The following is a 12,851-nucleotide window of genomic DNA, read 5'->3' on the forward strand; positions in this document are numbered from 1 at the left end:
TGCAGCAATCTCCACGCCGAGCAGAGGGCAAGGTGCTCAATGAGTGCCGAGCGCATGGATGGAACGAGAGGAGTGAGTGATACCCATGGCTCGACTAGGACACACACACATCCCTTCCCAGGGTCCCAGAGGACTCCTAAGCCATCACCTCTCGGACCTGGTCCCCTCCCTGGTTTTCTGGGGGGCAGGGAATACAGCAGTATTTGCCCCTTGTAAGAGGGGAGAGAGACCCGGCAAGGCAACAGCCTACTGGCGGGCAGTGATTCAATTTGGCCCATTGGCACAGCCCAGCCCTGCCCGAGGGACAGATACAGGTGAGCAGGTGAGCAGCCCAGCCGCCTGCCACCGGCTCCAGGAGCGCTTGCCAGGAGCCGACTCTGCGTCCCCTCAAAGGTACCCTCAGAAGCAGTGCCAGGACCCCACTCCCCAACCCAGCCCCCAGGGCTGGAATCTGGATTTGAGGCCCTCAATTTGAAAGGAAAGTTGAAAAACCAAATTTCATTTGTAAGCTGCCAAAGCCCTACTCCCTGGCTCCAGGACCCCAGTTTCCCCCCCTCAGTATTTAAGGGCTATCTGTTGACCACGGGGGCCTCTACTTACACTGTTTGCCCCGGAGACAGTTCAGGTACTCCCACAGAACTTCCTGCCGTTTCTGCGCCCTGTGCCTCCCGGCTGCAGCGTGGGTGAGATGGGGGAGCCACCTTAGGGAGCCACAGTCCAGGGGTGGCACTCCCACTTGGCAGAGGACAACCAAAGCACAGGACGGGGTCTTACAAGGGGCATGAGTGCACCTGGACGCGGGGAGTGCCTCAGGGAACCTGCTGGGACGCAGGGCCAGGGCAACAGTTTGTGCACGCAGGAAGACAGGACTGTGAAGGAGCAGAGAGAGGGCCTGGGGGCCTGGAGCAGTGAGGAGCCCCCCAGGGAGGGTGGGCTTGGAAGCCTGGACGGGGCTGGTCTGTGGGACAGAAGGACGGCTGCTGGTCACTGCTGCACAAAACCCAGTGGAGTCAATAAAATAAATGTCAAAGTTATACTCTGAAAACTATAAGATGTTTTTGAAAAACATGGAAGCACATCTGAATAAAATGGAAAGATAACCCATGTTCATGGACTGGAAAGCTGAACACAGTTGGGATCCCAGTGCCCAGTGGATCTACAGATTCAGTGCAATCCCTCCCGGAATCCCAGCTGGTTCCTTTGCAGAAACTACAAGTCGGTCCTGACATTCACAACTGCACGTCACGGGACCTACGACAGCCAAACAATCCTGAGAAAGGAGAACAAAGTTGGAAAACACACTTCCCAATTTCAAAACTTACTACAAAGAGACTGATTAAGGCAGTGTGGTACTGGCATAAAGGGAGGCACACAGATCAATGGAAAAGAACTGAGATTCCAGAAAAAAGTCAGATCGATTGAGATTCTAGAAATAAACTCTTACATTCACAATTAATTGGTTTTTGACATAGGTGCCAAGACCACTCAATGGGGAAAGAACAGTTTTTTCAACCAATGGTAGTGAGATAAGCAGATATCTATATGCCAAAGAATGAAACCAGACTCCCATCTCATACCATACACAAAAATGAACTTAAATACATCAAAAACCTAGATGTAAGGGCTAGAACTATAAAACTCTTCAAGGAAAACACAGGAATAAATCTTTGGACTTACACATTACAACATTAAGTAACAAAATTAAAAATAAATAAATCAGACTTCATTAAAACTGAAAATCATTGTGAGTCAAAGGACACCATCAAGAAAGACAACCCACAAAATGGAAGAAAATGTATCTGATAAGGAACTTGTATCAGAATATATATATATATAGAACTCATCCAATAATAAAAAGATAAATAATTTAAAGATAGACGACACAATAAAAAATTGGGCAAAGGATCTGAACAGGCATTTCGTAAAGAACATATACAAAGAGCAATGAAGACATAAATAGATGTTCAACATCATTAGCCATCAGGGAAATACAAATCAAAACCACAATGTGATATTCACCCCCACTAGGATGGCTACAAGGAAAATGACAGGCAGCAACAGGTGCTGGGAGGGATGTGGCGAATCAGGGTCCTCATTGATGCGGGCAGGAAGGTAAGTGGTGCAGCCACTTTGGAAAACAGCCTGACAATTCCTCATGAGGTTCAACCCAGAGCTGCCATATGACCCAGCAAGTCCACTCCTTGGCACGTACCCGAGAGAAATGGAAATACACCTCCATAAAAAAGTCACATCAGAATGTTCATGGCAACATTACTCTTGTAGCTGAAATGTGGAAACAGCCCAAATGTCCGTCAGTGGATGAACAGACACATAAAACTTGGTCTAGCCATACAATGGAATATTATTTGGCCATTAAAAGTAATGCAGCCCTGACACAGGCTGCAGTGTGGATGAACAACCTTGAAAGCATATGCTCAGTGAAAGACGCCAGCCACAGAAGACTGTGTATTGTGTGATCACACTCATATGAAATGTCCAGGACAGGCACGTCCAGAGAGACAGGACATAGGTTGGTGGCTGCCTGGGGCTGAGGAGTAGGAGGGGCGTGGGGAGTGGCAGATGAAGGGGGCAGGGTGTCTTTAGGGGTGCTGAAAACATTTTGGAACTAGATAGCGGTGACGGCTGCACAATTTTGAACGTACTAGAAGCCACTGAATCGCACACTTTAAATGGGTGGTTGGCATGGTATGTGAGTGATATCTGAACGAAACTGTTACAAAAATAAAAAATAGAAACCCAAAACCACAAAACAAACAAATAACCTTGCAGGACCACAGCACCGTAGCCGGCCTCAAGAGGGGCCCCCAAGTCTGGGCTGACCCTGAATGTGGGGGTCCAGGAAGCCCCCACAGGCCCTGGGGGCCCAGTTCCTAGCCACGTCCTGCTACACGGCTCCCAGGTTGAATATTTCTCATGGTGAAGGCCCAGGGACCGCGAGCCAGAAGTCCTCTGCAGCTGGGGTGGGGGGCGGGGGGGACCTGGAAGCCACACAGCAGAGATGGAGGCTCCCACGCTCCAGGGCCAAGCTGACGTGACTAAAGTTAAACAGACCCCATGCCACAACAGGGTTACAGCTAGTTCTGTGCAGCGCGCTGAGCCCCTCACCAGAGATGGCAGCCATGGGGAGGGGTGATGGGGCAGGCAGCCCCAAAGGTAATTTGCACACGGAGTTTATAAGGCCCCTCAGCTCTTTTAAACATATGCTTCTCTGATTATAAACAGCTGATGGCTCACAAGATTCAGATTTTCCAGCAAAGCTTCCAAAAAAAGATTACACTCCAAGCAGAGAAAGGTGACCGGGTGCTTTGCTGTGGACGTACATCCAACCATGCTCTCCCGCAGCTGGAGCCGCCCCCGTTGCCAGGCTCCGAGCATGTCACATCTGTAAAATGTTTGCTGCCATTGACATGTCCCAAGGAGGGCTTTGGCCCTGGCCGTGGGCCTGGGGGGGGGGGATGGGGTGAAGGAGACGGAGCCCCCATCTCAGGCTGGGTCCCCTGCCTCCTTGGACCCGAGGCGGCCGAAGCCTTCACTGCCCTCATAGACTTCACTTCCCAGGTGGAGGGCTGACGCTTCAGCCACTGCCCACCCTGTGCATCCCCGGAACTGTCTTCAGGGACTGGAGCCTGTGCTCACCCCGTGTCCCACTGCCCCACCCTCTTTGGGGATTTGAGGCGCACCAGAAGGAAGTCAGCAACACAGCAGAGGGGCAGCGTGAGACAGAAATGCCGACAAGGGCTGATGGCCCCAGTGAGACCCCAGCTCTGCTCGGCCGGGCTGCTGGTAGGTCAGGCCACAGACCCACGAAAGGAAAGGACTCTGCCCAGAAAGGGTCCAGGTCAAGTTTGTTAAGTGGCTGCTGCTGAAGTGAGTTTGGGCCAGGTATGTCCTCTCCCTACTGAGGACAGACTCCTAGGCCTCTCCAGCTACATAGAAAAGAACGCCATGTTCAAGTGGAACAACTAATAAGCAGGGGCTGCTAGGGGTCCCCGCCTTGGTCATCTGTTGGGAGGGTCCCAGGGAGCAGGGGCACAGCCTGAGGGACCTGGTACCTCTGGGGCTCGGCTACTCACGTGGCCTCCCCTGCTCGGTCCACAGGTGAGATCCTGGGAAGAAGGGCCGCACATGCAGGTTCGGTGCCCAGGAGGCCAATGTGGGCAAAGGCAGTCAGCCCGTGTCTACGGCAGGACTGCCTAACAGAGGTGTGTGGCTGCTGTGCAAGCAGGGGCCATGTTCTGCCCACTGAGGCCATGTGGTAGAGAAGAAAGGACAGACAGGTGGATGGAGCCTGGTCCGAGGATGCCCGGGCAGAAAGCTGGGCTCCAGTACCTGATACCTGTGTGAAGTCTGGCGAGTCCCTTGACCTCACTGTGCCTCAGTCCCCCCATCTCCACTCTGGGCTGTGATAGGATTGCAGGCCACATCACTGTCACAAAGCCCTGATCTGACACAGTGACCACCTCAAGCTGTTGGTCAGGTGAGACAGACTGCACCTTCTAGTTGGAGAGCAGCGTGCTGGGAATGGACCATGAAGGGAGCATCTCCAGTACAGCGTGGGGATCCTGTCTGCCCCTGCTCTGTGCCCTCCAAGGTGTGCTGGGGGACAGACCAGTGGGATCCACTCAGGGACACAGATGAGAAGGTGCCCTAGCAGCCTAGCCCCCATGGATGCCCTGGAGGCTGCCTGGTGAGGTGGGGCACCTGGTCAGCAGCCTCAGGTGAGGCGGGCATTGCTCTTAGCACCACCCATGTCCAAAGAACTGGATATACATGTTCTCTTGGGAGAAAAAAATCACCTATTACAGCTGTTGGATTACACTCCAGCTGACAGTTCCTCCCGTCATAAGCATATTGTCATCAAGTCACCCCCTTCTCAAATGCCACCAGCTTTCTGCTGCCCAGAGACTACCTACTAAGTCAAAATCTCTCACCTCTGTGAGTGAGGCCCACACAGGGGTGTGCTTCTCACAGGTACCCCAGGTCAAGAGCCCCTGGGCTGGAGGACAGAATCTTCTGAGAGAGTGGAAATATGACTTGCATGCCTGGGGCAGATGTCACAGCACCCATTCTCCTGGTCCCAGATGACACCCTCCTAGAAGCCATCAACCACTGGCAAAAGCAGACGAGAGACTGAGCCCTCTTTGCTGTCCCTATCATGAGTCAGTTCAAACTCTGTGAGGGTGGCTGTATCAGCTAGCTATTGCTGAGTAACAAATTACCCTCCTACCTCACAGCTTAAAGCAGCAAACATTTATTATCTTGCACGGTTTCTGAGGGTCAGGAATCTGAATGGCTGGGTGATTCTGGCTCAGGGTCCCTTTGTGAGGCTGTTGGCCAGGACTATGGTCATCTGATGGCTTGACTACAGCTGCAGGATCTGCTCAAGATGGCACATTCATGAGGCTGTTGGCTGGAGGCCATAGTTCCTCACTGAGTGGGCTGCTCCACAGGGCTGCTTGAGTGCCCTTACAACATGGCAGCTGGCTTCTTCTAGCATCAGCAATCCCAGTGAGAGAGGAGGACACTGCAATGCCTTCCGTGACCTAGTCTTGAAAGTCATACTCTGTCACTTCTATCATATTCTGTTTATCAGAAGCAGATCACTCAATCCAGACCAAAATCAGGGAAAGGAATTAAGCGCTACCTCTTGAAGGGAGGATTCTGAAAGACCTCACAGACAGATCTTAAAACCACAGGGCTCCACGATGTTCCAGTCGGACTGTCCTTTCTTCTCATTCCTCTTTTTTGTCCAAATCACATCCATCCTCTGAGCCTGTGTGGCTCAGTTAGAACCTTCTCATTTGTGTCACTGCCCACCAGAGACCTGGAGGGTTTCACAAGCACAGAGCTAAGGGTATAGTGGGTGCTTTGCAATTGTCTGTCTGCATCACTAATATTGATGGAGGATGCTTCGGTGCTTAAGAACAACCTATAGCCACCAGAGAAATGGCAATGGGGCCTCCTGTTAATGTCTTTCCCGAGCGTGGGAGACAGTTGCAGCATTTTCTGGGTTGCTCCTGGCAGTGCCACTGTCCTCAATGGGCTGGACCTACTCAACCCAGAGGGCTGGGGAGACCGAGGCTGAGGGATGGCTGTGGAAACGGCAGGTGTAGGCAGGAGGTCGGGGCAGGCGTGCCCAGGGATGGCGTGCGTTGTGGGAAGGAACTGACCCTGGAAGGTGGTGGCAGGAAAGGCTTTCAGCCTATGGGCCTGGCAGGCCCAGCTCCTTTTCCTTTCCCACCCCCCATGCCTGGCACCCAACCAGGCCCCCAGCAGGTGCTCAGGAGACAGCTGCTGGGTTAACCCGCATCGAAGTGGGGGCTCTGGGAGAACTGGGGTTGGTTCACCCAGGCTTGGCTGTGCAGTGCCCAAACATATACACACACCGCACAGCTGCCCTGCTGACGGGAAGCGGCCCAGCCCCAGGCCGCCACTCACTGGGACTGCCAGGGCTCCAGCCCCCTTTTCTGGCCTCACATTATTGCTGACCCTGATGCAGGAAAGCAAAACTGCTCGTGAGGAAAGGCCAGGGCCGGCTCAAATGAGGCGTAACTACTGCATTCCCCCATAATTCCGTTCCCAGGTTGCTCTTGGAGCAGGGGGCCCAGGAGTGGCCTGGGGCTGGGCCACCCCCGGGAGCACAGGACCAAGTCTGTCACACTCGGCCGCTCTGAGCCTGTGCCCGGCCGTGCCTGTGCAGTGACAAAGCCAGAGTGGCGGTGCTCTCACTGAGGCTGGGCAGGGGGTGAGGCAGGACCCCACGACACAGGTTTCCTAAGACCCGACTTGTCCTCCTGACCTGTGACCTTTCCTCCAAACCTGTCCTATGGCTATCTGCACTCCTCCTTGCGCTCAGAGCCTCACCAAAGCCACCCCCCATGGGAGCCCTGGCCTGGCCCCCCTCACCCTCCTGAGCTCCCACCTTCCCTAGGCCTCCTGCCTCTCTCCCTGGGGGATGGCGAGTCTCCCCGCAGCCCTCCGGGGCCTACTCGTGACCCCCTGCCCCCTCCAGTTCTCTCTCCATCCAGCAGCCGGAGTGCTCTTTCTAGAAGGGAGACCTAATCCTTGTTGTCATCTCCCCAAAGCCTCCCAGGGACACCCCCTGCCGTGGCCTGCAGAGCCCAGGATGACCTGGAGCCTGCCTATCTGCACTGGGGGTGCCAAGCTCCACAGTGGGGAGCATGAGGCAGGGAGGTCTGGGGGACAAGAGCTTTGGGTGTAGACATGAGGGTGTCCCACCTGTGGGTGCAGGGGGACCTGGAGGAGGAAGGAGGGTACACCAATGCCAAGAGCCAGGGGAAAGCAGGGAGTGGTCAACAGACCGATGTACCCAAAGCCATCAGGATGGGGAGCCCAGGCGGAACACAGGTGCAAGAGGCGAACAGAGGCCACAGGAAGAAGGAGATTCACAGTGAGGTCGTGGGAAGCAGGGTCAGCAGAGACCTGTGATCAGTGAAGAAGCCACAGGACAGAGGGTCAAGGGGGTCACAGAGCCCTCCCTCGGGACAGCTGCAGTGGTGTGAGGGCATGTGCAAAAGCCGCACCGAGGGGGCCGGGGGGCCACTGGTGCTGAGGACGTGGAGACGGTGGGTGTCAGCTGCAGGGGCTGACCTGAAGGGCGGGCTCGGCAGCTGCACCAGCCACCCAGGGCTGCCCTGGGCTCCTCGTCGCCCTCCACATCCCTGTCCGCTTCAGAGGGCAGCAGGGGCAAGGGCTGTTCTTGGGAAGAGGGTGCCGAGGCAGCCACGTGGCCCTGGGCCTCTCTATTTTGGAGGGAAATAGCTCTCTGGGACCTGGCTGAGCCTGAAGCTGCTTCCGTCCTCAGACTCTGGGGGAGGGGGTCGGTGGGGCAAACTGCGGCCCAGAGAATCCCTCAGAGAACCCATGTCGCCTTGGTGTGGCGGGGCCCCCACACCATCCTTTCCCCAGGCCTTGCCTGCAGGAGGAGGGCTGGTGCTTCCCGCAGGACACGGTGGGGCCCTGGGCCCCATCTGCACTTCTGTGCTGGCAAACGCAGGAGAATTAGCTCAGCAACTTCCTCCCCTAATCCCCCACCCCCATTCTAAATACCTCGGAATCAAGAGAAAAGCCTAGTGGACGTTTTGAGCCTAATTCTCTTCAGCTGTGTGTGCGTGTGTGTGTGCATGTGTGTGTGCGTGTGTGCGTGCACTCGGGTGCAGAGGCCTGGGAGGAAACCTTTCGAATCCTGAGTATGAGTGCTGCAGGGAGCATGAGGGATGCTAGGTCAGCCCCCACCCCACACAGATGAGCTAAACCAGATGCCCTCTGTCACTTGGGCAGCTGGGTAGAGGCCACCAGGTGCCTGCGCTCTCTGCCCCACACCACTCGGCAGTCCTGAGCTCAGGAAGGTGACAGGGGCAAGGTGCCACATCCCAGGGCCTCCAGGAACAGAGAGGCCTCAGGCTGGCCTGGGTTTGAGAGGGACCCTGGCACAACCCAGAGAGGAGCTGGCTGTGTCTGCCACCCCTTCCCTGAATGCTGCCAGTGTGCCCAGAGCCAGCTCTCGGTCCCTTCCCAGCCTGTCTGGCAGCCCCCAGGGTTGGCCTGGAGTCCACCCAGCCTCACATGGTACGCCAGTCAATTCCCACGTGTCTCTTGTCTCCCGACGAGACAACAAACCCCTCTCAGTCTTGGGCTGTTTTCTTCTGTCTGTCTCTACCAAAGGGCTAGAGAAGAGGCGGGGGCTGGGGAGCACACAACAGGTGCGCCTGGGCTGGCAGGCGGCACTAGCTGATTGACGGCACCCCATGTGCGGTGAGGGGGTGAGGGGTGAGGACTCGGCCCGCATTTGACTCGGAACCACCCTGCCAACCACTGTGTCACAATGGACAACGGCAGCTCCTTGTTCTGGCTCGGAGCACGGCCCGAGAAGACAGCCACACAAGGATGCTGTGCCCTTGGGTTTTACCGTGAAGGAGTCTGTTAGGAGAGACCCCAGCATGCAGGACCTCAGGGTCTGAAGTCAGTGTGGCGAACACCATCCCATGAACATACAAATGAATGGAGTCAGCTGCTTGCAAAATGGACCCCCCACCCAGGTACATGATTAGAACACACATTGTGTTAAGTATTAGATCAAATCAGCTCAATTCTCACAATTTTAGAAATCAGCTTTCAAGATGAAATCCCAGTCAACACCTCTTGGTCCTCTTTACTGGGAGGATGGTCACCATTTTTAGTGGACTTGCTTTAGGGGGCTGTTTATCCCATGCTCAACATCCTTGGATGAAAACCAAATCCAAAATAAAAACGTTGGGGAAATGTCACATTCACGAGTCAAGAGTAGAGCCATCAATCATGGTACCTCCGCATGGTACACCTAACAAGGGTAACCTAGGGATCTATAGGTTCTGATAAAGGAGACCAGCCAGAACCCTTTGAAAGCTTCAGTCTTTCCTTGTGGAATGTAAACCCTACATAGGCAGGGTTTTGTTTTGTCAAAATCTGTGAAATTGCTCTGAAGACCTGGGGCTCCCATTCCCCTGATGAAGTAGAAATGGACATGCCCGGCGGGGTCCACAGAAGGGTCCTGGCCTCCCACAGAAGGATGCAGGGCTGGGTCCTGGGAGGCGGAGGACTGTGCCATGTCCCGCTGGCCCCTGATCCTGGGCTCTCTCACATGCTGTCTCTCATTTTGGTCTGAACAGCTTCACGAACCTGGCAGCACCACTGCCATCTTACCAACAGGGCTCCCAGCACTGCAGAACGTGGGAAAGGACTCTTGTCTTTCCCTGCCATTGTTTTCCTCGGGCAGAGAGTAATAGTGGTCACCTGGTGGGAGTGGGGGGAGGGACGCTGGGCAGGCAGAGGGGGCAGGAGAGAGGGCAACTAGGGCCACTAAGAACCTGTCCAGAGGAGGCAGGGAGGTGACAAGGGCCACATGCAAGCCTAGGCTCCAAGTTCCCAGAGCATGTTCCATTGTTCCATGGGACTTCACTTACAAAACACAAGTTCAAAGACAAAATTATTAAGAATTTCAATATGGTGACAGCAGGGCGTTAAACCCTAAGTGTGGGGCCCTCCTGAGCACAGCGCCCCGTGTGATGGTACTGGTTGCAACCTGCCTTGGATAGGTAGAGACCAAAAAGCAACCAGCCAGATGGCGTTGGTAGATCCGAATCAAATGTACTGACTAGGCTTTTTGGCCCACCTTCCTGTGGGCTGGGCAGTGGACGGGGAGGTGACCCATCTGGGCATTGTTTCTCAAGGTCAGAAAAAAAGCTGTTGACATCTGAAAAGATGACACCATTCTCCCTTTCTCCTCCAGGATGAGTCACAAAGACCCCAGTCTGTCACCTGGCTCTTTTCATAGACATATATTTCAGGCAAAAGCAGTTGAGATGAAGGCCTGGCTGTGTGCTTGGGGTGCAGGACGGCGGCTCGCGGGCTCCAGCACCTCCGTTCCTCCCTTGTTGGAAGTCCGCCCTGAGTGGGCTGTGGGGGAGGGCAGCAACCTCTGAGAGCGCACAGGGTTCACCGGCGGGTCCAAACTGCCCCAGACCTGCTGGGAAAACCACAGGTTTCCCAGGCTTCCGGATGGCTGTTCGCTGCAGATGGCTAGTGTTTAGGGCAGCGCCTGGTACCCAGGGGGAGGCCAGCGGATGTAGAGGTGGGGGGATGGGAGGCGGGAGGGAGGAAGGAGGAGGGATTGATGGAGGGAGCGGTGGACGGAGGGTGGGCTGGAGGAGGGACGGGACCATCAAGAGACAGTGACCTGCCGGAGAGCCAGCCGGAGAGGGCTGTATGCAGATCTGTCGGGGTCCAGTCGGAGGCCGACCACCTGGGTCACCTGCGCCCTGTCACGTGCCCAGGGTGGAGCCCCTGCAGGCGCCCCAGCTGCCTCAAGCCAGCGGCGCGGTCCCCGTGGGCGGTGGGAGGCCCCGCTCGGCCGTCGCTGACCCCCGTGAGCTGAGTGCCGCCGAGGGGCTTGGACCTGGAGAGGCGCCCTCAGAGCCCAGCACACAGCGCAGGCACGGTACGTGGCGCCGGACTCACCCGGCCAATCCGACCCTGGGTGGCATCGGCAGAGGCCAACCCTGGCCAATGGCAGAGCGCGGCACACGCTCTCCGCATCCAGCCAACCCGCGCAGCGGCACGCGGCAACCCCCCCCTGCAGGCCTGCCCAATCAGCGACAGGGACGGCTTTTACGTCAGTTGGGGTCGGAGCTCTGCAGCATCAGCTCCGCAGAAAGGCGCTGCGCTCGGCTCAGTCTGCGCTCCTCCCGCGGCAGTGCTGTTCGCGGCCGCACTCTCGCCAGGGCTCGCTCCTCCCGCGGCCGCGCTCTCCTGTCTGCGGCCACACTCCCCTCAGGCCGCCCCTCCCAGGCCTGGGCTGCTCCCGGCCGCCCTTCTCAGGCCGCGCTCTCCTGCTGCCGCGCTCCTCAGGCCCCTCAGCGCCTCGGCGCCCGGGCGGCGTGGGACGGGCGGTCGCCGGCGAGCCGAGGTGAGGTCTGCGGGGGACGCAGGTGGGCGGCGGGTCCCGCGGTCTGCGGCTCTGGGCTCCGCGCTGCGCCTCACGGAGGCCGGGCCGGGGTTCCGCCTGCGTCGCAGTTCCGAGTCAGGAGCCCGTGTCCGGAGTGCGCCTCGGGGGCCGGTCCTGCGGGCGGTCGCGGTTCGTGTCCGACGTGGGAGGTCGGTGGTCCCGGTTGGGGTCTTGAGTCCGCACGGTGGTTCTGAAGCAAGGCCGCCAGATGCTGGTGGCCGGTCTAGAGTCCAGTTAGAACCAGAGCCCCCGGTCAGGGTCCAGGTCAGGGTCCGGAGACTGCGTCTGGCACTGGGCGATGGTTCCGAGCCAGACACTGGAGTTGGGGTTAGCGGTCCGAGTCGGGGTCTGAGTCGGGATCAGGGTCCAGGGTCGGCGTCCAAGTCGGGGACCCGGGTCGGGGTCCGGAGACTGTCTGGCACCGCATGGTTGTTCGGAATCGGGGACTGGAGTTCGGGTTAGTGGTCCGAGTCGGGGTCCTAGTCGGGGACAGGAGTCCGAGGTCGGCGTCCAAGTCGGGGACCCGGGTCGGGGTCCAGAGACTGGCACCGCGTGGTTGTTCGGAGTCGGGGACTGGAGTTGGGGCTAGCGGTCCGAGTCGGGGTCCGAGTCGGGGACAGGAGTCCGGGTCGGCGTCCAAGTCGGGGACCCGGGTCGGGGTCCGGAGACTGTCTGGCACCGCATGGTTGTTCGGAATCGGGGACTGGAGTTCGGGTTAGTGGTCCGAGTCGGGGACAGGAGTCCGGGGTCGGCGTCCAAGTCGGGGACCTGGGTTGGGGTCCGGAGACTGTCTGGAACCCTGTGGTTGTTCAGAGTCGGGGACTGGAGTTGAGGTTAGTGGTCCAAGTTGGGGATAGGAGTCCGGGGTTGGCGTCCAAGTCGGGGACCTGGGTCGGGGTCCAGAGACTGTCTAGCACCGCGTGGTTGTTCGGAGTTGGGGACTGGAGTTGGGGTTAGTAGTCTGAATCAGGGTCCAAGCCACACATTGAAGGTAAATTTCTAATCCGTGGCGGTTCTGCGTTGAAGGCAGATCCCTGAGTTGGGGGTCAGAATCCCTGGTCCAGGTGGGGAATAGGCAAAAGACGGGAGTTGCGGTTCTCCATCTGGACCCTAGCAGCAGACAGCAGGTGGTTCCACCTCCATCCCCCCAAGCGTGTTCCTCCAGCAACCAGTCACCACTTCTGTAAAATGGGGTGAGCGTCCTCCTGGGACTGTTCTGGGCACCAAAGGGACTGAATCCTGTGCACAGAAGCGTCCTGTCCCAGACAGCGTCCCCAGGTGCAGACGCATTGCTGATAACAGCATACACAGATTGCGGTGCAGGTAC

At 57.1% G+C, this 12,851-nt stretch overlaps 2 protein-coding genes and 1 long non-coding RNA gene across 7 annotated transcripts in view; 2 read left to right on the top strand and 1 right to left on the bottom strand.

Annotated features, from left to right (window-relative positions):
- Positions 1 to 12,851, top strand: part of LOC118907337 (uncharacterized) — a 209,454-nt gene that overhangs the window by 167,776 nt on the left and 28,827 nt on the right. The window lies entirely within an intron of this gene.
- The window catches only part of KCNQ1 (potassium voltage-gated channel subfamily Q member 1), a 324,142-nt gene that overhangs the window by 121,321 nt on the left and 189,970 nt on the right, over positions 1 to 12,851 (bottom strand). The gene's annotated exons all lie outside the window — the stretch shown is intronic.
- The window catches only part of LOC130684778 (uncharacterized), a 28,086-nt gene continuing 25,954 nt past the window's right edge, over positions 10,720 to 12,851 (top strand). Inside the window, exon 1 of the mRNA XM_057506725.1 lies at positions 10,720 to 11,485. Within this exon, the coding sequence (XP_057362708.1) occupies positions 10,786 to 11,485 (700 nt within the window). The 5' untranslated portion in view covers positions 10,720 to 10,785. The remainder of the gene's footprint in view (positions 11,486 to 12,851) is intronic.

This window comes from Manis pentadactyla, chromosome 9, assembly GCF_030020395.1.
Source record: "Manis pentadactyla isolate mManPen7 chromosome 9, mManPen7.hap1, whole genome shotgun sequence".
NCBI classification, from domain to species: domain Eukaryota; kingdom Metazoa; phylum Chordata; class Mammalia; order Pholidota; family Manidae; genus Manis; species Manis pentadactyla.